General features: G+C 42.8%; 1 protein-coding gene across 1 annotated transcript in view; it reads right to left on the bottom strand.

Annotated features, from left to right (window-relative positions):
* Nucleotides 1-3,662: 3,662 nt before the first annotated feature.
* Nucleotides 3,663-25,537, bottom strand: part of slc27a6 (solute carrier family 27 member 6) — a 28,907-nt gene continuing 7,032 nt past the window's right edge. Inside the window, exons 4-10 of the mRNA XM_015966885.3 lie at nt 20,636-20,760; nt 14,266-14,460; nt 11,056-11,146; nt 10,766-10,964; nt 9,067-9,164; nt 8,853-8,983; nt 3,663-4,179 (exon numbers count right to left, since the gene is read on the bottom strand). Coding sequence (XP_015822371.1) covers nt 4,003-4,179; nt 8,853-8,983; nt 9,067-9,164; nt 10,766-10,964; nt 11,056-11,146; nt 14,266-14,460; nt 20,636-20,760 — 1,016 coding nt within the window. The 3' untranslated portion in view covers nt 3,663-4,002. The remainder of the gene's footprint in view (nt 4,180-8,852; nt 8,984-9,066; nt 9,165-10,765; nt 10,965-11,055; nt 11,147-14,265; nt 14,461-20,635; nt 20,761-25,537) is intronic.

The following is a 25,537-nucleotide window of genomic DNA, read 5'->3' as shown; positions in this document are numbered from 1 at the left end:
GTTGTGACGAAACAGGATTAAGTCAAATGTCAAAACAAGATCAAGAGGTGGGAAGAAAGTGAGTTTGGGAAAGTACCTGATCAAAAAATAACAGATCCTCCTCCTCCGTGGCCTGTTGCACGAAGATGACATTTTAAACCATTAGGAGTTGATCCATTAACACTAACACGATTCTTCTTCTGCAATCAGGTTTCTGGTGGACAAAATTTGTATGAATCATTAGAGAGATCTTACGTTTAGATGAACCACATCTGTTTGATCTTCTTGTCCTACACTACTTTCAGTATTTATCACCGTGAGATAATTATGGTTTTCCTATCTTTGGTTAATGTGGACCATGGCAGTGGGGATCTGGGAGGGTGAAGTCAGAGAAGCTACTCTGCTTCCTAATATGGACCCTGGATTATCATGGCTGTGCAGAACTGATACATCTGCTGTAATATTAGAATGAGCTGCAACGTGCAAATTGGGTTAAATGTCATCTCTCTGAATCTGAGCGTTTTTAACTAAAAGCTTGCTCCAAATCCCGCAAATACATCTCTCACCCCAAATCAAGAAATCTGACATCAAACCATCAGTTTCAGGATTGTTTATCTCAGCTCTAATCTTTTATAGAAGGAGATCTGTTCTTTTTTCACATTGTACATCTTTTGGTACAGACAGGCTGGATGATTCAGTCACCCCAACAGGGTTTACAGACCTGCTGTCTGTCTGGTAGAAGGAGACACACACACAGTTACACACCCTCACACGCTAAGGTCATTATTTAGGCATCTTTGTCAAAAATAAATATTGAATTATCTGGTGATGATGATGAAAGTAAACAGTTCAGTGTCCTTTGTTGTTTAAAACAGCCCATGTGACCAAAGGCATTGTTCTGGCAGACCTACAGTCTTTACTGGTCAGACTGGTCTCCCGGTGTAGATCTGTTCACAAGGTGTCATTGCCCCCTGCTGTCCAACAGCCGCACTGCAACAAGCCAATAGAATATTTTTGTCATCATTAAAACAACTAATGCATTTATTTTGAAATCCTGCAGGTGGTGAAGGATCTGAGATGGGTTGAGTTCTGCCTGGTTCCGGCCCTGAAATGGTTTGTTGAGTTTGACTGGACCTTTGGCGCCTCCTGGGGGTAGCAGGGTGGGGAGTCCTTCAGAATGTTGTGAGCCTAGATGCAATAGGGGGTAAGCAGGTGGGGTGTGGTTGGGTGATTTAATCCCATAGAGAACTTGTGATGATCCTCAGGAGGTGAGTGGAATAAAAAAACTAGACAATTCACAAAGAATGGGCTCCATCAGTCAGGACTGACCTACTGACCCTCAAACTGTGGCTAACCCTTTAACACTGGATTTACTGGAAAATGTATTCCTCCTGCAAGCCTGAGCTCCTGCAGAGCTCATCTTTTGTTGCGCTGATGGCTCATTAACTGAAACGTACCATTACACATTGCCACATTTGCATTTGCCAGTTGGGGGAGGACAGTTTCTGAGTTTCAATATGATAAATGACCCGCACTTGTATAGCGCCTCTCAAAGTAAGGACTCCAAAGCACTTTACGCTACAGTGTATCATTCATCCATTCACACACACACATTCACACACTGGTGGGGATGAGCTACAGTGTAGCCACAGCTGCCCTGGGGCGCACTGACAGAGGCGAGGCAGCCGAGCACATGCGCCACCGGACCCTCCGACCACCACCAGCAGGCAAGGTGGGTTAAGTGTCTTGCCCAAGGACACAACAGCAGAGTTCTCTGTCCGGAGCCGGGATCGAACCTGCAACCTTCCGATTACTGGACAACCCGCTCAACATGTTGACCTGGTAGGTCAATATGCCAATCAGTGTAATGAATAGATGTTTTTTTAGGTGACTAGATGTCTTTGCCAGGTGAATAGATGTTTTTGCCACTTGGGGGATGATTGTTTTGGGTGAAGTGAGTTTCTGAGTCCGGCGTTCTAAGCTGAGTGAACGGGGGAGAAGGGCCTTGGTCAGGAAGGTGACCAAGACCCCGATGGTCACTTTGTCAGAGCTCCAGCATCGCTCTGTGGAGACAGGAGAACCTTTCAGAAGGACATCCATCTCTAGCAATCCACCAATCAGGCCTGTATGGTAGAGTGCCCAGGCGGAAGCCACTCTTATGTGAAAGGCACATGACAGCCTGCCTGGAGTTTGCTAAAAGGTACCTTATGGGCTCTCAGACCATAAGAAACAAAATCCTATGGTCTGATGAGACAAAAATTGAACTCTTTGGAGTGAATGCAAAGCTTTATATTTGGAGAAAATAAGGCACGGCTCATCACCAGGCCAATACCATCCCTACAGTGAAGATCTTACAGTGGTGGCAGCAAAAAAGTGGAAAAACAGGTTTTACCTGGCTTGCGATTGTAAACGATCAAGCCCTGGCAGAACAACAAACCCCCGCTGCACTACCACGCAGTTCTTGGGTCAGACCTACACAGAAGATCAACAGATGGATGGTAGATCCTGCCTGATGGTTCCATCCAGCCTGCTGCAGTGAACATACTCATGTGATCTCGGACAAAGATACAAAAGGTCCAATAAATTCAGAACCCTGCATCCACCACAGAACCCAGTCCTCCTCTCTGCTCAGACACTCTGGTGCAGTGAGTCCTCCTATGTAGACCCACTTAAATGATTTATATCCTCACACTGGCCCACACTCCTCCCCCCAACACATCACAACAAACAGTTCACTAAGTCCCACCTTTGAACAGGTTCCATTCACCTGTGCAGGAAATGGTTTTAATGCTTTGGCCAATCGTCTGCTGTGGCAACTCAAACACGTAAAAATGTTCAGTCTGACCGGGCTTTGGGGGAAATCATTCCTGTACCATGGCATGAAGGCACCTGAGGGTGACTTTAATCAATGCAGACTAATGAAAACAAGTGTACCAGTCCTTCCTCTAAAGATTTTAGTTTGACCCTGAGACAGCGTGATGAAAACCACATTACAACATAAATAAGTGGAAAATGAAAATAATCAATCATAGAATCAGCTGATTGGAAGATTCAGGTGGATTTTTACCCTTTAAAAGCTTAAAACATGTGAAGAAATGATTTTACTGCGTTAGTGACGACTGAGCTGTTTGGAAAAATGCGGACTGAACCATTAAAGACCTTTTAATCATCAGAATCTCCCGTTTACGTGAACTCTTCCTTGTCGCATTTAAGCAGCAGATTAAAGGACTCACTGGACTCTTGCTTTCTGTCTGGTCTCAACGTGTCTACAAAATAAACTCAGGATTAGAAGAAAGGAAACATGTTTGGCTGATTAGTGTGGGGACGTTCAATCATCCAGCAGAATACAAACAGGATCCTACCTCATAGGAATAGTGACTGATCAGGCTCCTTAATGAAATCAGATTTATTACCAAGCAGCGTCGTTGCAGCACAAACATAATCAACCAAACACGTTTCCTGCTGCTTTGGGCGGAGAGTAGAAACCAGAGGATTAGAAGAAAAAAAGCAGACTTGTGGGTTCATCCTCAGTCTGGCTAAAGCTTTTTGCTCTGATGTGATGCAGCTAATTAGATGTAATCAGCAGAAGTCATATGATCAGATCAGTGAAGTTCAAAGTGTCACATGACACCAGTTTGAGAACCTGAAAGCTCTGGAATAGTTCTGATTGAGCGGACGATAGGTCTGGAAAGGCTACACACGTTCAGCACATTTAATTTCCAAATCCCAAACAGAACAATTATCATCAATGACTGAAGAAATGTTGATGTGGACTTATGTTTCATCACTTTAATCAGCTGGATGGACACCAAGTGATGCTGCTGTGCTTCAAGGAGCTCATTCACCTAAATGAGTTGTGTGAACAACAACAAAATTAAAGTCTGTTTAAAATACATCAAAGGTCACAGAGTTCTCCTCAAACCGTATTGAGGAGGACAGCAGGATCTCTGCTGAAGGTCCAGAATCTCGTTCACAGTTTTAGGATGTAATCTCTCTCTTTCGCTCGCTCGCTCACACTGGGTTCTAGAGCTTGTGTTCTCCACTGACAATGCTCTGGTAGAGCTGCTCCGTTAGAGGAACATAACTCTTCTGTCGATAGTCCAGCACGTAGAGTGGATCGGAGATGGTGGAGGGGTTGAAGCCGCTCTGCACTAGTTGAAACTTCTGCTGCTTGAAGGTGCTCGTCATTTCCATCACCTCCTGTGGGGTTAAACACACAAGTCAGTTATACTTTGCAGAAGGGCTGAGCTGGAAGAACTTTTTATCTAAGGCCCGGATCACAAAGCGAGATTTTTAAATTGTCGATCAATTTTCATAGCATGGGAGACCACACACGTGATGATAAAAAAAACACAGATGTACCAGTTTTCGTCCTACAGTGTGTGCGCCATGTCCCTCTGGTCCCCAGCCCCCTCCTGTTCTCACTCCAGGTTCTCCTTTTGTGTCTCATTATCATCTCCAGGATTCTCTAGGCTTCCCTCAGGTTTCCTTCTAGACTCTCCCTGGTAATTCCTATTTTTATATTAGTCCTCCTCATCCCTCTAGTTATTAGTTGTTTATATTTGCCCTTAGTCTTTAGGTTTAGTTACTCCGTGTTTTATAGGTTAATGTTCATCTTACCTCCTGCTTCGTTCTTTTCCCCATTTAGTTTACTGAATGCACCTGCCTTCCCTCCAGAATCTCACTCCTCACACCTGTTCCCCCGATTACCTTCCTCTGTGTTTAAAAACCCTGTCTTGTCCCTCAGTGTTTGTCGGTCCATTGTTGTTGTCAGCGCGTTTTGTTCCCCCGTGTAAAACCCGAGACTCCTGCTCGTTTAATGACTCCTGAACTTGTTCGTGTTTTCTGGATGCCTGGCTTGACTTTCTGTCCGTCGTTTTTGGATAAACTCCCAAAATAAAGGATTCTACCTTTTTTCAATTACTCCTGCCTCATGTCGTCTGGTGCTCTGCACATTGGGTCCTACTCCTCCTGCTCTGAACCTGACAGTGTGGTGAGCAGCAGCATGGCAAATGCTACTGATCTTACTCTGGAACATTTCCCGGTCAGATGGGAAATCTCACGAGATAACCAAACATGGTGTAGAAGAGCATAATATGTGCTTCTGTCACTTGAACATTGGACACATTGGACAGGCAGCAAGCTTGTTTGTCCTCCATGACCAAGACAATTCAACATGTTTCACAGCCCCGATTGTGATTGATCGGAGCGGTCCCGATGTGCTTACGAGCAGACCAGACACGGTGGAAAGTCTATTTTTGACCCGTTTCTCCCTTTACAACAATCTAATGGAAGCACCAGGTGGCTGTAAGGACCTAACGATAATCTTATCAGATAATCTTACCATGCGTGGTGTAATAAGAACACTCTGAAGAACACTTGTGTACAAACCCCTTGTTCAGATGCAGCCTGTGACTGAATTATGAAGAGTTATTCTTAGGAAGCTGGAGTGACTCTGCAGGGACTACAGACTGGGATGGACTGTTTGAGCCACATGGAGATGACATCAATGCCACGAGTGGGTGTGCGACTGATTATTTAAGCCTGTGTGGACAACATCATCCCCACCAGAATAATAAGGTGCTCCCCAACAACAAGCCCTGAATCACCAGGGACTCGCGAGCCTAAGGTGGTCCACCTAGACCTGAGATGCTCCCTCCACCCACATGTTTCCTAAAATAACACTGAACTGTTTTTGTTCCAGGATGGAAAACCTTGAGGGGCTTTTCTATGTTATTGTAGTTATAAATAACTTAATCAGTGATGGAATGGATGCATGAAGATCCAAATACAAGTGGGCGGGACCAAGCCCTGATGGTTCAGGTTACAAATAAAGAGCATCCTTCAAATACAGAGCTGTTCTAAAATCACTCAGCAGTGACTGAGTTCAGAAACCTCCACCACTGTGTCCATAGCAACGATTACAAACCAACATAAGTCTAGTGGGGCTCAGTCCTGCTTCTACCAGGATAATGAACTTTGGAACAACAGAAAAGACAGAAGATTCTGGACAGGAGGATGAGTACAGTGATCTGACTCAGGACTTTGTGCCATGGTGTGATTCCAATCGCCTGCTCCTTAATATCTCCAAAACAAAAGAGATGGCGGTGGATTTTAGGAGATCAAAACCACAGCTGGAGTCAGTTTATATCAAAGGAGCCTCTCCACTGACCAGTGTACCATTCTTCTTCCAGCTCTTGGAGAATGCAGACGCTTTTTTCCTCCTCTCCTCCCCATCTTAAACCAAGGCTCTTTGTCTGTCTCTGGGTGTACGGCGCTTCTGCATTTTTTCTGGAAAACTGGAAACTGAAATTACTAAAATGGACCTGGTCAGTTGGTCTCTCAACGCGACTGACAAAATTTTTCAACGATGAGAACAGGAGAAGGGGCTCCCGGGTGCCCCTCTGGGACAGATCCAGCTGGGCATATCATGGACTCCTGGAAACAGTGGAACCTGATTTTCTTATCTCAACTGTCTGTAAAGCAGAGGTCGGCAACCCGCGGCTCTTCCATCCATCTGATGCGGCTCTCTGTGCTTGTAAAATAATGAATGGATATTTAAATAAAATGCTTTATATTTTACTGCATTACTTTTACATCTGTAAGCCAATTCTAAATGTAAAGATTGTCTGCGTAAACCTGAAGACTGTGCGTAATCATATCGGCGCTTTCTGAGCTGAAGAGGATGTGAGATTCTGGGCTTCTCCTCAGACGGCTCCTGGATACGTCGCCACATTGGAGACAGGAACAAGCACTATTCAGCCAAAGTTTCATCATCAGGGAACATTTTCTAAGTGACAAGTCTCTCTGAGAGACAGGGTTTGGAAAACGCTCGCTTCAGTCGGAGGAATCTTCCTGCATGCGCTCTGGTTCTGCGACGCGCTCCAAGCCCCTCTCCACATCTTCAGCTCGCTGTGCACCGTACGTAAGCGCTGACAGTGAGCTGCGCTGAGCATTGTCCAGCTCAGATGTTCAGATGGGAATAATTTCTTGAGTGATTTAGCTTCATCTGCGATGTGCATAACAAATAAAATGTCAGTTCGTCTGCATGCGTCGGGGTAATTCTTTCTATTCTTTCTCCGTCAAAATAAACGGCCAAATACGGGAAATGTCCGGTCAACACAACACAAGCCCTGCTTTTAATTGTTCTGTTTTCTTGTCAAAATTGTTGCAAAGAGATATAATTTAACTTGATTAACACCAGAGCCAGGCGCACTGCGCCGTTGTCTCCATAAATGAGGGAAAAACAAATTGATCGGATCCTTTTCTGACCTTCCCCACCTACAAAGTTTAATTACAACAATCAAACGTGACAGAGCCTGGATTTGTATTCTGAACAGTTTAAAACATATGACAAAAGTGGCACCTGCTCAGTAAAACCACCAACAGGGTGAAAAATATCAAAATATTGTAGGCAGAGACGGGCTACAACTTCTGGATCCATTTTATATAAATCGTTTTATTGATTATCGTCTTATGAAAGATAACTTTGACGTACACGAGCGACCGGTACTGGCTGCTGTCACCTGTTGTGATTGGTTAAAGCAGCTCTCAGATGTCTGAGGGTAGGCCCCGCCCACAACGCTGCGGCTGCTGTGGCTCCCAGTGTTCTTTACTGTGGGAAACGGGTAATAATGGCTCTTTGATGGGAACAGGTTGCCGACCCCTGCTGTAGAGGATTCTGAAGACGTCTGGATATTCGTGGTGTTGGTGTCAGGTTTCCTGCTTTTTGGCCTGGAAGGCTACCTGGCTTACCGGAAAATTAATGAGCTGTTGAGGAATATTGGCTCTTTCCCGGAGCGCAGGGATGGATTACACTGAGCTGTGAATGCACACACTCATATAATTGTCGAGATGAGTCGTAAGCTTGGAACTTTGGCTGAGATTCATGCATTGGCACAGAAGATGGATGCGATCAAGGAGTGATTGGACGAATCAGTGCAGTTGGGGATAGATTAATTTACGCCATTATTGGATTCAGAGAGGTTGAGGACCAACAGAACTTTAAGACAGAGAAGAAATTATCTCTGTCAAGCCCCAAAACAATTTCTTATCTGAATCTGGTGCCCTTGAGCCTGTGAGGCTGAAATGAATTACCCCCCCCCCCCCCCCCCCCCCCAAGAAATGTGGAATGCTGCCATGCCATGGCAACTCTGTCTCCCAATCCCAGCCTGGGCGGGACTGCGAGCTGTGAAGGCCGCCGAATCGTTCCAGGAGTCACTGTGCCCTCTAAACCCAACGATCTCCCACCCCTGTCCAGACTGAGGTGACGAGCACTGCTTATCGTGGCTGCATTCACTGACATGTGGAGAGTCCCAGACCCTACCACCCCACCTAGTGGACACTTATGTTGTGTTATGTCTGAAGTCTACTGCATTTCTGTCTGAGGTGTTTTTTGCATAGCAAAGCTGCCCTCCCTGTGGAGGATAACTCTCAAGTGCCTTTTTTTCCTTCCACCTGACCCAATCCTCATGTAAACCCCTCTGATCTCTATTAAGGTAGCGCGACTCGGGTTGCGAATGACCACAGTCACCAATTCTTGTCATGTGTCTTTGCCTATGTATGTCTGATCTCAGAATTGTGTGTACTGAAACTCTAATTTCCCTCTGGGATTAATAAAGTATCTTTGAACTGAAGTGAATGATAGTGTGTAGACTAAAATAAACCCTCATCACAGAACTCTTTTTAATTCTTGTACCCTTTTAACTCTTATTATCCTAAGGATTAAGGAAGACGCTTCATTTTTTAATGTATTTGCTGCCATCACTGTGAATTTCTCTTTATGAAATGAATAAAGGATCTATCTATCTATCCATCCTTATATCCTGCACCTGGTGACATATCAGCACCCAGGTGTTAGAGAAAGTGGTTACCTGGAGCCTGATGAAGATTGGGCGAGCGTACGCTGGGAGATCCCTCACTGAGTGTTCAAACAGCTTCTTCCCATCAAACGTTAGTCCAGGTCTCACTATCAAGGCTGCCATTCCTGCTCTACCCTCATGTCCTGTCAAACATAACCACCATGACAGCATCTATAAAGATCTGGATGGCTGCTCCTGCATCAGTAAAGACAAAATCACACCCTACCTGGTACCTCCACGCCAAACACGTTGACCTCTTGAATAAAATCCACCAGCCCGAGAGTCTCCGTCACCTCTGTGGTTGCAACATTTTCACCCTTCCACCTGCAATTAGACAGAACAAGAACAGTGAGAGAGACTAATACCCAGGCCCCTGTACACCAAGTCAGAGCAGGTCCACCCTGCATCCACAACACAAAGCTTATAAACCCTCCTTACACTTTCCCTCCCTCACTGGTTGGTTCTCCCGTGGCTAATTGGTTCTGGATGAGCAACCAGACAAAACATTTTTCAGAAGCCTTTGTGAGGACGGCAAGCACAAGGGATCAGAGTATCCTGTCCAGAAAACAGAGAGTGGGACGTCACCCTGGAGCAGAAACATGCCTGTAGGTGTGAGGTCAGTTTGGAGTAAGTCTGGAAAAGCATGGGACCACTCTGCTGTAGACCAGCCACTCGTGGGAAGTGATTTAATGGACCCGTACTCTGTAGAGTTTATGCTGCTAAGGCAAACTGAAGAAAATTGGATTCTGTTAGATTAACCCTCTCAGGCTCAAAATAAGTTTTGATAAAAGGACAAACAACTAAGTCCTTCAGGGGTGCTTCTGAGTTAAAACATGCTCATGAAATACGTATGTGGAGTAACCAGGTAGGTAGGTTTTAACTGTTGCAAATCTGCAACGCCTGCCTCCAGAGGGTTAAATGACGTCAAACCAGGCGGTCCATCTTTCTGCTTGGTCTCCACAGCAGCATGTGATCTTACCACCTCCCCTGGAGCAGAATAGCTCCTTCTGTCATACTTCAATGACGTACAGGTCAGATGCAATGAGACATGATGCTTCTGACTGAGGTTGCTTTGAAAGAGATAAGACATGAATGGGATCTAGGACCACATTTGAAAGACCAGCAGGGAGGGACCTGGTGTTGGGTGCCCTGATCTCACAAGCAACAGCTCTGGTTTCAGTTCATGGTTTCTCTCAGACTGCAGATAAAGGATAGCCTAGTGAACTGGACCAAATTCTTGCTTTGCAAAGTTTGGTCTAGGAACGCTCCACTGGAGCCTCTGCAGTCCCTATCAGCATTCTGGCTGGCCAATCACAGCTCTCTAGAGGGGTTTCAAACACATAAAGAGCTGTGATTGGTCCATAATGGTGGGCCAATCATAGTCCTCTATCTGCTTAGTGAACAAATCACAGAGCTTTGTCCGCTTTGTGGGCCAATCAGGGCACTCTATATGCCTGGTGGGTGGGATGATGCATCAGAGTGAAACAAGATGGCGACAGCTCGTTTGAAACAGCTTTCACATCAATCTTGGACTATCAGAACTTGGGCTTCATCAGAATCAGGAGCAGATAGATGCATTTAAGTGCTTTTTTTTTTTTTTTTTTTTTTTAGAAAAAATTTGGCGTTTTCTCCTTCTTCAACTGCAGACCACCTCATTTACCGATAGCTGTTGCGGTGAGTATGTCACATTCATTGTCCAATAGCATGCGGAGATCATTTGAAAGACAACGGTAGAACCCACCCCACAACCGAGGGCCATTGCCAGACTAAATAATACATTTATTTAGTCTAAAGGCTAGATAAAGGAGGCAACAGAGGAAAAAATACCTTTATCTGATCATTTTCAAAACAACAAATATTTTGCTACTTGGTGCAATTTGAGACAAATGCAAAAACAAGGTGTCCCTCTCCTTCTCAAAGTATACCTGAATGTGTCTCCCACTCGGTCTCTAAAGCAGATGAAGCCCTCCTGGTCTTCAGCCATCAGGTCACCTGTGTTAAAGTAGGCGTCGCCCTTTACAAAAACGTTCCTCATCAGCTTCTTCTCAGTCAGCTGCTTGCTCCCTGCGTAGCCGAAGAATGGGCTGATGGAGCTCACCTTGGACAGCAAAAGCCCCGTCTCTCCTGAAATAACGGACATAAAAACACAAATGAACTCAATAAAACAAATAAATCCCAACTAGTTACAGGTGAGGTTTGTTAAAGAAGGCCTTACCCCTGTTGACTCGCTGACAGAAGCCCTGATGATCTTTCACCACTTCATCTTTTATCATGTCATACTTGACCAGGTCATACTTGAACAGGAGCTGCACAAACGATAAAGGAGGACTAGTTACAGTGAAGTGGGTGTGTTTATTTCCAATTTATCACCTGCTGCTTCTTATTTACTCCCAGACAGAACTCACAGGATGAACATCTACATTAGATTAACTGTTGGACTCAGTGAGATTAAAGATGGCTGCCACTGCTAATCAACATTAGCCAGCACTAAAACACAGCTAACTCAGATTCCCAGATGTTGAGCTGAACGCTGGTGAGTTGGTCGAAGAGTCACGAGAGACCCTTTGTTCGGGTCTTTGACTGAAACGCAGACATAAAAGGTGGTGACGACATAAGTTAGTAAAGTTTATCTATATATCACATCAAAAATAAAACACGATTAAAGACAATGCAAAAACAAATGAATAAAGGTCATTAAAAACAAAAGTAGATAAAACAGGTGAAAAGGTAATTGAATAAATAAAAGAAAAAAAACACTTAACATTTAATCAATTGCCATTTTAAAATAAAGGAAAATAAAGGGTCTTCAGCTGCTGTTTAAAGATGTCCAGACTGTCAGTACAGCATAAAAATAAAGAAAGTCCAAAGTGGAGGTTCAACTGTCTGGAAAGAGCGATCACCTTGACTGTCACGGTCTGTGTTTGGCCTCCCTGCATGCTTGTTTGTCTCTTTGTGCTCTAGATTGCAGGTGGGCATGTCTAGTAGCCCTCAGCTGTTGCTGATCTCTCATCAGGCTGGCTGGGGAATATAAACGGCAGCAGGACACTCATTCAGTGCTGGTTGATTACTCACATCAGTATCTAACTCGTGCTGGGTTTGACTCAAGCCTTGTACCCAGTTTCACTTCGGCGGCGGTCTCCGCGCTCCGGGGGAGATCTCTGTGGCTTTGATCTCCTCCATCTTCCACGGGTCTTTGGGGGCAAGTCTGTGGTACCTCATACTCACTATTGAACACTTCTATAGAGAAACCTTACAGACATAAATGTGTGTGTGCACACAGGTATGGACCTGGCCGTTTTACACATAACCTAAGGCTGTGGTTGGCACTAAATGCACTATGAATTATTACTGTTTGCTTTTCAGCAAAAATTTTTACTGTTATATATCCTCATGTTGTTGGTGCAGTGATATTTTGGTTCTGGTGTGTGTGTGTGTGTGTGTGTGTGTGTGTGTGTGTGTGTGTGTGTGTGTGTGTGAGAGAGAGAGCTTTCTCTCACTCTCTCTCTCTCGCCTCCCTGCCCATTGGGAAAGAAAAATGAATAAATAAACAATTCTACAGTTATGTGAATTTCTTCCAAGGAATGATGAGACTGTAACCTTCCTTATATCATTATTTCCAGTGAGAAGTAATATTTATTTTACTTTAATTCCAAATCATAAAGCCAAGGGGGAACCCGTGACTAGTGCTACAGAGAAAGGGTTAAGGTAGGTTTGAATCAAATCTAGAATACCATTGGTCTGTCTGATATAATAATTTACATAAATAAATACTACAAATGTTTTTAAATAGATAATATAGTGTTTTTCACTGCAAGGTTTCCATTTTTAAAGATTAATATTAAGGAAGAAAGCTATGTGGAGCGAGCAGGTGAGATACAACCTGACAGCAACTGCCTCGTTCTGTAAGAAGCTCTGGTTATTTTTAGGTAAATCCTATGAATGAAGGAAGGTGCTCTCTGTGTGTGAAAGTAGTTTATTCAATCAGAGACTGCAGAAGGATGGTGTTGGCAAACACTGGAAGTCACCTGAGCTCTTTTGTAACATATTCTGAGACAGAAACAGACTCCTCCTTAAAATAGCCGGGGTCAAGAGATTAAAGAGTCAGTCTGCTGTAATGCTGCTGACTCAGCAGCTCTGCAGGTTGGCATTAGTGAAGCTAATACCAGAAACAACTACATCAAAGCCCATCCACCAATCATCCCTCTTAACTGCCTTAACAGACTTAAACATCAACTTCATCAACACAAGAACTTTAAAAGGGTTTTCAAATTAAACATGCCTTCAAGGGTGGGTGAGGTCTTGCCTTTTAGTCATCTGGGGACCATGCTTCTGTAAAGTTGGTTATTGTGTCAAAATCGTGTTTAAAATAAAAGTTGGACTTCTCCCCTGAACCATCAGCCTTTCATGGTGGAGGTGTCCCATTGATCGTGGGTGTGTGTGGTGTCAGGCTCTCTCGCGGCCAAGCTCACTCAGAGAAGTGGTCAGACAAATGCCCCGTTACCTTGCTAAACATGGCTCAGTTCAGCTAAACTTGACTCAACTCAGCTCAGTGTGGGTGTCTTTTCCACGTTAAACTGAGGTGAGCCCTAATGGCTGCGCTCGTCACAGTGCAGGCAGGCAGATGGGGGGGATGCCTTTACCTGACACAAAGGTAGCGCAAGATGATCTGCAAACAGCTTGAGGTGATCTTCATGTGACACAAAAACACAACACTGTTCAGTTTCTGGCCTTTTATCAGACTCTAAGCCCACAAACATCGGCAGGCAGTGAGGCAGCAGGCAGAAAGCTCTGGAGCAACCAGTGGCTCCTCCCCCTAGACAATCAATGGTGAACTGTCGCTGACATTGTGTTTACGATATGCTAGGAACTATAAAAAGGCAGATACGGAAGAGCTGGGGAAAAAAACTGGTCGCATGTCAAATGAAAAGACGGTACAGCCAATCAAGACTATAGTGCCATTGGAAAAGAGTGCTTCATGGATCTCAAGGGAAGACGTCCACATAGGACAGATGACCCTGCCGTGAAATGAGATCAAGCTACCCAAGATGGAGGAAGCCTGGTAGCAGGTGAGGGCAGGGCCAGAGTGTGATGATGAAGTCAGAGACTTCATCATCAGGGGCAGCAGAATGAAACACCAGCTGTCCCCTCCCCACCCTGAAACAGATGTACATCTCCCCCAGAAGCACAAGGCAACAAACGTCTCACAGGATCACTAGGTAGCGGTCTATTCTGTTATTAGGAAGGGAAAACAACCAATATAAGTAGGACAAATCATTCTAATTTATATTCTATTCAAACACAATACTAGAGCTAAACTCTAAACTGAGCTGCTCCAAACTCCCACATGCAATAGAAACTGACAAATGTGGGAAAACTGGCTAGGCTGTGACTGTAATTTCCATCACTACGTCCTGCAGATACTCACTCTGTAGAATAAATTGGAGCGGCCCACAGTTCCAATCTTGCCGATGTGGTTCATGAAGCACAGGTTTCCCTCGGTAGAACCGTACACCTCACACATTTTAATGTTCCCAAATCGACTCAGGAACTCCCGCCAGACATCCTGTCGGAGTCCGTTCCCAACTCCCATCCTCACCTTATGATCCTGGTCCATCTCTGTCTGGTAGAGGGAGAGAGCTGTCATTACTTCAACAGAAAACACAAAGTATACATTTGGCAAAAGTCACACAGGATTACATAAAGCATATCTCTGAAAAAAAAAAGCTTTTCTTCTCAAGTCTATCTGCTGCTAGTTAGGCTGATATACCGTACGTTTGCTGATCACTAGCATCTCATTTGTGATTCTTTCACAATATGATTGTTTTCATGCCCTGTAACTTAAAAAATGCAATTTATACATTCTTATAGGCCTAGTAAAATAATACCAGAAAAACCTGGTGAGAAAGTCCTGTGCCCTTTAGGAGCTCTATTGCGCAGGTAGACTTTACAGAGTAAATGTAGTAAGTTGGATTTTACATGACTGAACTGGTGTTTTAATATCTTTGTTTGTTTTTATACAATCACAGTTTGATGACATTTTAGAAAACTTCTCAAAACTTTAAGCTGACAAATAATAATGTCACACAAACATTTTAATACCCTCCTATGCTCCCAGTAAGACAATGTCTGATCTGCAATGGTTCAAATCAGAACACTGCTACTACAATTAAACAAAGATCAACTTATTAGATGTGGCTATGGCTAGATCTTTCTCTTTTAAGTCTCTGTTAGTTAACGATTTATTTTGTCTGTCAGAAACACGGTTGCATCCGGGGGATCATGTTGGTGTTAATGTATTAACCTCCTAACTACAGTGGGTGCAGACAGAATTCAGACCCCCATCAATTTTTCATTGTGTTATATTGCAGTCCATTCATCCATTTGCTAAATCGATTAAATTCATTTTTGCTCATTAATGTACACACAGCACCCCATATTGGCATAAAAACACCGAATTGTACAGATTTCTGTAGATTTATTAAAATAGAAAAACTGAAATATCACATGGCCTTAAGTAGTATTTAGTAGAAGCACCCTTTTGAGCGAATACAGCCACGAGTCTTCTTGGCAAAGATGCAACAAGTTTCTTACACCTGGATTTGGGGATCCTCTGCCATTCCTCCTTGCAGATCCTCTCCAGTTCGGTCAGGTTGGATGGTGAACGTTGGTGGACAGCCATGTTTAGATCTCTCCAGAGATGCTCAATTGGGTTTAAGTCAGGGCTCTGGCTGGTCCATTTGTAACAAGGTGGAGAAATGAGGGCCCGGGTGGGATTCGAACCCCAAACTCCCAGGTGAGAATCACGTGTGCTAACCAGTCAGCCAAAGGGACATCCCTTTGGCCGAGTAGCCAGGGAGCATGATCAATTGGGATACAGTGAGACTCACCCTGTCATACATTCAAGAACAGTCACAGAGTTGCAGTGAAGCTGCTCCTTTGTTATTTTAGCTGTGTGCTTAGGGTCATTGTCATGCTGGAAGGTAAACCTTTGGCCCAGTCTGAAGTCCTGAGCACTCTGGAGAATGTTCTAATCCAGGATATCTCGATACATGGCCACATTCATTGTTCCCTCGACTGCAACCAGTCGTCCTGTCCCTGCAGCTGAAAAACACCCCCACAGCATGATGCTGCCACCGCCATGCTTCACTGTGGTGACTGTATTGGATTGTATCGCTTAGAATTAGAAGTTCTATCTTGGTCTCACCAGACCAGAGAATCTTATTTCTCACCATCTCGGGGTCCTACAGGTGTATTTTAGCAAACTCCATGCTGGCTTTCATGTGTCATGCACTGAGGAGAGGCTTCCAACGAGCCACTCTGCCATAAAGCCCTGACAGGTGGAGGGCTGCAGTGATAGTTGACTTTCTACAACTTTCTCCCATCTCCTGACTGCATCTCTGGAGCTCAGCCACAGTGATCTTTGGGTTCTTCTTTACCTCTCTCACCAAGGCTCCGCACGGCCTGCTCTAGGAAGGGTTCTGGTCATATCAAACTTCTACTTAAGGATTATGGAGGCCACTGTGCTCTTAGGAACATTAAGTGCAGCAGAGATGTTTTGTAACCTTGGCCAGATCTGTGCCTTGTCACAATTCTTTCTCTGAGCTCTTCAGGCAGTTCCTTCGATCTCATGATTCTCATTTGCTCTGGCACGCATCGCGAGCTGTAAGGTTTTACATAGACAGGTGTGTGGGTTTCTTAATGAAGTACAATCAGTATAATCAAACACAGTAGGACTTCAATGAAGGTGTAGGACCATCTCAAGAATCATCAGAAGAAATGGAAAGCACCTGAGTTAAATATGAGTGTCAGCAAAGGGTCTGAATACTTAGGACCATGTGATCTTTCAGTTTGTCTTTTTTAATAAATCTGCAGAAATTTATAAAATTCTGTGTTTTTCTGTCATTATGGGGTGATGTGTGTACAATAATGAGGAAAAAAAATGAATTTAATTGATTTTAACAAATGGCTGCAATATGAAAAAAGAGTGAAAAATTGAAGGGGGTCTGAATACTTTCTGTACCCACTTTATTTAAACTTTCACATTCCAATCAGGTCTATTGATTATCTCAAGAGCAGTAATAATTATAATTCATTTGAGTATTAGAACTTCAGTTCCTCTCACCCAAATCGTAAACCAGAAACAAATCGTCCACCTGGTCCATATTCTGACTTTTGTCAACCAACACCAAACAACAAAAACCAAGACAGATATCCAGCTAACATTCTGGTTTTCTGAGGCCCTGACTCATGACCAATATTAGACAACCTGAGAGAATTTCTCTTTTTATTCAAAATGTAAAGATTTCTGTGACCTAATGAAGAACGCTTCAGACTAAGCTACTCCAAACACATAACAGCTTGATACAGGCTGCAGCACTCGTGTTTGTGAGCACTCACTAGCCCTGTGAAATGCTGGTTATGTGGTGCACATGCTTCCATGTTTAATTTTCCAATTAGAGATGAGGACATCTGCGGCTAGACCTTCACCCACACAGACAAATAACAAAGAAGGTCTGGACAAAGAGGACTTTGAGTCCAGCCAGAAGAGCAGATCAGCCTGGGTCTCACAATGTGGTAATCAGTGTGTCTCAAACGTCAACACAAAGGCCTTCCTGTCTGCCTGCCATGCTATGAGCTGTGCTACGTGAGAGATTCCTGACTCTGAGTAGGAAAGCGTCTGCTGAGCTGGTTCTGAGCCCGTTGATGTCACAATATGATGTAACAGCGAGGAGTAGAACAGGAACAATGGGATGTTGTACAGATAATGTGAACATCCTCCTTTAGTGCCACAGTATCCTGTTTAAATGGGATTCCTTTAGTCGGTTTAACAGCTTTTTTATCTGATAATTGAGTAGAAGATTCATAAAATCTAGCATCACTGTTCAGGTGTTTTGTTGGGAACTCATTTTAACCTGAAACAACGAGTACATGATAAACCTCTAGAACTGGGGTCACCAACCTTTGTAAAGCTGAGAGCTACTTTGTGGCTGTTGAGTAACATGAAGGGCTACCAGACGGATACAATACTGACCTCTGAGCTATAATAGATTAGAGTTAAACCAACGTCATGTATAACAAACATTTTTTAAAGAAAATTGTAGTCTTTAAATCTACAGTTGTTATAGGAAAAATCTACAGAAGAAGCTAGGTTTTAAATGCTAACACGGTCAAAGAGCACCCACCCCTCCCCTCAGGTATCTTCCCCGAGGCGCTCCAGCCGAAACCAGAAACCCACAATGCCAGAGGAAACGAGATAGTCGTCGTTTTTTAGGTTCAAAAATATTTTGTTGTCCGTGACTTCAAATGGTGTTTTTCTTTTTGGGACTCAGGTAGTGTGTCCTAAAGTTGAAGTGTTGGCAGCCGGCTGTTTCTCCTTCTCTGATATTATTGAGCAGAGAACCTCTCACACTAGTGGTGTTCTGTTGCTAAATACATGAGTGTGTAATGAGTGGAGGACCCAGGGAAGGGCTGCGGTTTGGCAAAATAGTCAACTGGATGGTCCAATAGTTGCTTTAGGTCCAAAACGTATTATTGGTGGAGGTTTTTAGACTAATGTTAGAAAACCACTTTAATGATTGTTTTTATCTCCACAATATATTCATAGCTGTACTATGTTAGAACTTTGTTAGGAGGCATGAAAACAATTTTTTAAACTCATTCGTTTTCCAACTTTGCCATTGCAGCTTTAAAGCATTTGCAATTAAAAGATGGCAGCAGACTTTTTGTCTTGTGCTATTTGGAGAAACATTTGGTGAACCCCTGCACTGTTTTTTTTTCATAACAACCATTTTCTGTTATTGGAAACACACAAATACAAACACTAACTTATGATAATACCTGTCAGTGATGGTGATTTTATAGTAGAAAAATAATAATGAGAGAAGCAGGTCCAGTTAAACATTCAAACTGATCCCTCCATGTGGCTGCTGCTGTTACATTAACTTTTCCCCTGAGACCATACTATTTTTTAAGGTTAGCAGCTCATATTGGGCTGCAAAATCATGTTTTCTACTGTTGTTGCCATGGTGACAAACAGAGCTTAATTTCACTCACATGAGCCCTTCTGTTGGTAACTCAGAGTTCAAGGATAGTTTGTTGAGCATCTTCTCTGGAAGCCCCCCCCCCCCCCCCCCCCCCCCCCCCCCCGAGCTCCTGGAAGTCTTATTACAACACAGCGTTTACTCTGAATACACATTATGTACACAGTCACATAACATCAGGATTACGAGGAACCTTTGACAAGAACACTTAGTACTTTTTGACTATTTGAATTTCAGCGTTTGATTCTTTGGAGGCTCATGAACTATGTTGGGCATGTATCTTTAAAACTGTAAAAACATCAAATTCAAAGTACTTCTACTGTTTATAAATCACTCAGTGGCATGGGGCCAGAATACATGTCAGATCTCCTTCAGGTCTATACGCCCAGCAGGGCTCTGAGTTCTTTAGTAAGCGGTCAGCTGGTAGAGCCTCTGGTCAGAACCAAAGAGGGTGAAGCTACTTTTAGCTACTATGCTGCACACAGACAGAATCAGCTTCCTCATGACCTCAAATGTGCCCCAAGTCTAAAAACATTTAAATCAAAATTGAAAACCTTCATGTTTTCATCAGCCTTTGAATGTCTTATACTGCACCTTCTGCACTGTAACTGCTCACCTTTAACTTTGTCGTTTTTGCTATTCTTACATTTGCTGTCACATTGATTTTAATGTTCATGCCATTCTTGCTAATGTAAAGCACATTGAATTGCTTCTGTGTATGAAATGTGCTATATAAATGAAGCTTCCTTGCCTATACTACTAGTTACAGCTCGAAACGTGAGATTACATATTACTGTCATACACTATTCTGAGCTACTTTTGGCAAAAGCCAACTGGAGTATGTGATGACATTCCTGAACAGACACTCCCCATCACACGCTCTGCGCTCCTCTGACCAAGGCCTGCTCGCTGTGCCTCGTTCTAGGTGTCGTACTCGCGGGGACCGGGCTTTCTCAGTCCTAGCACCGTCACTCTGGAACCAGTTGCCACCCTCAGTTAGGCTGTCCCCATCTCTGCCAGTCTTTAAGAGCTGCCTAAAAACACACCTCCTCCGCTTGGCGTTTCCTGAACATGTTTGATTCGGCCCTCTTTTATGTTGAATTTATTTCACAGTTTTCATTGGTTCACTCTATCCATTGTTTTACACATTTGTCCTGTACCAGAATGTTTCACCTGTTTTGTAATTTGTATTTTGTAATTTGAATTGCTTTTATTTTTGATTTATTCAATATATTTACCTTCAACTGAACCATGTTCAGCGCTTTGGGCTTCCTGACAGGGTTGCGGAAGGCGCTTTATAAATGGGCTGAGACCACTTATTTTCTCATTATTTATTAAACTTCCCCACCAGTAGCTTTGCATTTACTTGATGAACATGTTTTTCACTGAAGAGATTCATGTAAAACAATCCATAACTGTCCATTTCCTCAAAACAGGGTTAAATGAGAGCTACAGGATGGGCTTCATCTTCTGTGGTATTCAACTTGATTTAATCCCCCATTTTATTTCATGCCTACGTCAATGCAAACCATTCTAAATGTGCTTGTAATTCGTGTTACTAAAATGAAACCACTGATGAATTGCTGTACACTTTCTAAGCCCTATATTACTCTGTAACTGAAAAAAGGAAGTTTCTTTCTCTAGCTCTCCAACGGTTAGGTCTGAAAATCTGGATATTTCACAGAAACCCTTGATCTTTTAGGAATGCATGAATCTAATATTGTAACAGCTTCGTTAAAGACAGCAGAAGATTACCTTGGGCTGGTTGCAAAGGTATCTACAGAGTTCCCCGATGTACTGGAATATGGTCACATCATGTTGTCTGCAGTCATTCCAGAACTGAGAGGCTGAGAACTTCTTCTTCAACACACAGGTAGCTCCTGCAGCAAATCAAAGCCCGTATTTAGCACCTCCTTCTTTATTTAAACAGAAACATGGATCCTGTTTAGGCGGGACTCATCAGCTACAAGGATGAAACAAGCCGAGCTGGATTAACTCTAGTCGCAACAACGTCTGCATATTAGATCTGTCTGGAGGTTCCTGGAAATAAATAAATAAAGATTCATGTTCAGATCCAAGATGAAAGAAACAGATTCTCATTTCTTCATGTGAAGAAAGGATGACAGATGGATACAGGAGATGATGACCGAGACGAGCCACCTTCTCCTTCAACTCAGACATGAGCAGCGGCACACTGGAACTTGCCCTGGGTGTTGAACAAAGTCTCATCTTCATTTCAGTTTCATACATGAAAATGATGCCTCTGCTGGAGGAAGCAAGTCAAATCAAGTCAAGTTTGTAAAGCTTATTTCATTAAGTAACTGAGTCACTGCAGAACCCTTAAAATTCATGCAAAATCAAGTAAGTAGAAGTTAAAAAACAAGTAAAACTACAGAAAAATATAAAACGTACAAACATCAATTATAAAACATTTAACTGAATGAATCAAATAAGGGTAAAGGTATAAGGAATATTTTAAGAGTTGTTTTCTTGTTTAATAAATATAGTGGCAGTGGTCTCTAGTGGGAATAAATACCTTGTACCTGAGTTGTTCTTGGGGTGAGAAAATATACCAGCGCATAATTTCACAGGCCAAAAGTTTCCCACATCACAGCTGTGCTTCAGACGGCAGGTTTTGGAGTTTTTTTTTCTGATATTTGGACATCTCATCTCGGATTGGATAGCAGCAACATCACTCTACCAATGACTTGCAACGTTGATATTTTATCTCCACAAATAACACAAGCCTGGAGGAGCGTCTGCCATGTGGTGAAGTTGTTAATGCTAACAGTTAGCTGAAACTAGCCGAGATTTCCGTTGCTGACTCCCGGATGTTAAACAAACAACAGCCTTTCCCGTTGTGAGTCAAGATAGGTGAGTCCATGCATGTTAAGTGACAGAGTGATATAGATCTGTCAGGAATTTTAAATCCTAGAGTTTCACCATCTATTTTCTACCAGAAGCTAATGCAGGAGATAAGTGTAGGAGACTATTTAACGTTCAGCTTAAATTAAAAACTCAGAGTGGCTGATTAGTGAGAAAAAACCTAAAAGGTTTTTCAGTTAACCACTAGGGTTGTCACGATACTAAAATTTCAAACTTGATTCGATACTGGGGGAAAAAACTCGATACTCGACTTCGATACTATTTAAAAACACCAATTTATTGAACAAGTTTATTCAAAAAATAACATTCCTCAATTTATATTGCAAAAATTAAATGTTAAGAATTAAGTGTGTAAAGTGCTTAAACCTTTCAAGTATCAGCATTTTTTAAAACGTGCATACAAAAACTGGCGAAAGTTAACACTTTAATCATGAATTGTCTCACTATATATACATTATTTGCAGAGTGATGTTTTGCTGCTTAAACTCTGTTTAAGGTGCATTTTTGTCATAAGATGTAATGCCATATGTTTTGTTCTGTACTTTTGAACAACTCTGTTGGTCAATAAAGGGAGAAAACGATTTTCTCCACAGTAGGACAAAGGTACATCTACCGGTAATCTTAATAAAAACAGACTGGCGCACGGCAGTGACGTCATCAAAAGCGCCGGTTAGATTAGCCGTGGCTAGTCTGTTCACGCCTAGAAATCCCAGACTCGCTCCAAACGAACAGGGGAATCGCGTTAATGATTCCTAACAAAACCTTTCGACATGAAGATGTTTTGGTGCAGATAATGTCTTATTTCGAGGCTGCACCATGGGTGCCCGTCCGCACCCGTTATATGGATATACACTGATGGCGATTCGCCGATGGATCTAAATACCGCGGGGAATCCAAGTAGCACCAAAGTTGTCAGCGTGAGTAAACAAACGTACTGCATGCTAGATATTAAGTCCGGGTTGCAATAAACCCGAGTTTCCTTTAAGCACATAAGCGTGAATATACAACTACGTGTCGGACTTGGTATGCTAATTACGTTGGGCTGTGAAGCGCCTCCCAAATTCGCTGTTTATGTTTTTGTTCATTTAGACAAAACTTGGATCGGAGACAACTCGCGTGGGAAATTGCAATGTAGCCATGCGGCGTCTTCTTCTTCTGTTTGTCTGGGAGGCGGAGGCTGCTTTACGGCATCTGGCTGTCGTGCGTGTCGGTGTACTTGAAGAAGGCTGTGTATAATAATCCATAATATCGATGCCACAGGGATGGAATATCTAATTTAGATACCACTTTTAGCATCAATTTATATCTAGGTATCGATTTTTTTGACAACACTATTAACCACACCTAAAATCAAATCTCTAGTTTCTGTGTCGAGTTCTGGTCCAGAGAGGTACTCAGAACTAGATCTTAACGACTAAAAACATCATGTCTTAACTTCACTGACTGGTCTGATGTGAGACAACCTTTGACCTTCAGCTTCTAGCTGTTTATTCAGTGACCATCTCAGCAATGTGTTTTTAAATGGTTCTCATGTATAACCTGCAGTAGAAATGTTGTTGTTCAGATATGATACGGTCCTGGTGGCCCACCTTACTGACCCTCCATCTTGACACAAGAGGAAGTCCACACGCTGGTAATTCACTGGCGCTGAACATGTCTAAAACTAAGGAGCTGTGCTGTAAACTGAAAAGAAAAAACAAAGGATCCTTTTCCAGCTGCTCAGCATCCACACTCAGCTGGTGGAGCAGGTACAGTAAGTATCTGGGGAAACATCGCCAAAGACATAAAATGGACTGCAGTGGTTTTTTAATGTGCCTTTTTTAATTTGCTTTAATGTGTTGTTTTTCTTACTTTATTTTATATTAAGAATTCATGTCTAAGATGAATTTCTGTTATATTATAAAACACAAAATAAAGTTATCTTGTCACAAGGAGGGAGTCAGGCTGTGGAGTATTTCATGGTCAGTTCTGTTAGATTGGGAGCACAGGAGTGATTTTAGAACAGATCCATGTCTGGCTGAAGTCTATTTGGTGTTTTATTGATGTTTGCTAAAAGTTTAATCAACTAAAAATAGAAACAAATTAGTTTTTTAAAGTCAGTTTGTGTTCTGAGAGATCCAACTTTGGTTCTATTTCTAAGAATGCCGTCCTTGACAAATTCAGGATGTTATTGATCATTTTGATCTGAATCCACAGCCACACCTCAATCATTGATCTGAGAATTTCTGTTTTGTCCTGATTTGACCTTAGTTAACCTCTGATGTCAGTGAAAAACGTAATAATATTGCTGCTGGTTGGCAGAATCAGACATGTACACCTGTGTATCATCAGCGTAGTGATAACACACATTGTGTTGTCTGGTGGACCTGAGCGGGAGCTTTAACGAGTAAGCAGAAGAGCTCCAAGAATCCAACCAAAAATCTAAAATCAAACTACATTAAAATTAATTGATGCGGTCATAAAAGTGTGGAACCAATTTACTCTCCATATTAGACATGCTCCCTCTATAGCTTTACTAAAACATTTTTAAAGTCCTACTTTTAACCCTGGATTTTCATTTATAGGAGCATTTTTATCGTTTTTACCTACATTTTTCTGGACAGCTCAATAGTTTTGAACGTACTTAATGAATAAACTTTGACCTGGATTGACAAAAAGGATGGAGCGTGTATTTATTACTTATTAGCAGCAGCTTTATCAGTGATCACAGACAACAAGCCATCTCTGGACTTTACAATAAGACGTCTGCATTTATCAGCAGAGAGATTGGTCCACTCTTCCTGAGCAAACTATTCCAGCCGCCCCGGGGGCTGAAAGGTGGTGTATTCACTCACGAGGACTTCCTGGATCATCTCCCATAGAGCCTATTAAGCTTCAGAATCTAATGGACGGTGAGAGTAGAAAGTGATGTAACTTGACCTTGGACATTAAATGGTTTTAGATTATCTCTTTGGCTCTTTTTCTACCATATTTATGTCTGATCAACCAGTGTTTGATTCTGCTAAAGTCTCATGGACCTTCTTCTTTTTAATAATGTTGGTAGCTACTGTCACCAGACAATGAGACTACTTTAGCATGGTATTCTAGTCTTTTGTTGAAAAGATGTCATTAAAACCCCCTTAAGAGATGTTTAAACCAGACTAGAAACAACACTCACTTGTAATACCATTGGATGAAAAGGACTGTAACTACTGGTCGTGTTGGAGGTGAAACTTCTCCAGTCCATCTCTCCATAGCTATCAGGACAACACCCTACCTGACCTGTAACAACCACCATCTTTGCCAACAGCCTGATCCACGTAGACCATGTGATTCTGTGTTCTGGGTGTAAAACAAACCAGTTCAGGGTTTAATGCAGTTCAGTACCTCCATCTGCAGGACTCTGGCCTTGGGGAGTTCTGTTTGTACTCTTTCCATGGTGTTTTCCTCTGATGGGTGTTGAACCCTCAACTTTAACAGCACTGGGAACAGATCCACTCAGGTGGGATCAGAACGCAGAATAAAATCTCAACAAGCCAGAGGTAACAAGTGATCACAGAGTCAGCTTAAAGGCAAGCCTGGTCCAGGTCCAGGTCCAGACTAAAGAGCAGAACCTCAAAGCTAGGCATTGTCTGATGGAACCATAGGCGTCATTTTAACCGGGGACGCCGGGGACATGTCCCCGGCAAAATTCGTGATTGGCAGCTGTGTCCCCCCCCACTTTCAAAAAAGCCTGCTGATGAGGATTTTTGTTTTACCAGCTCAGATCTTATCCAGGGGTCGGCAACCTGT

The sequence above is a fragment of the Nothobranchius furzeri genome, chromosome 6 (genome assembly GCF_043380555.1).
Source record: "Nothobranchius furzeri strain GRZ-AD chromosome 6, NfurGRZ-RIMD1, whole genome shotgun sequence".
In the NCBI taxonomy this organism is placed as follows: domain Eukaryota; kingdom Metazoa; phylum Chordata; class Actinopteri; order Cyprinodontiformes; family Nothobranchiidae; genus Nothobranchius; species Nothobranchius furzeri.
Note: the sequence above shows the minus strand (reverse complement) of the source record. Positions and strands in the feature narration are given on the sequence as shown.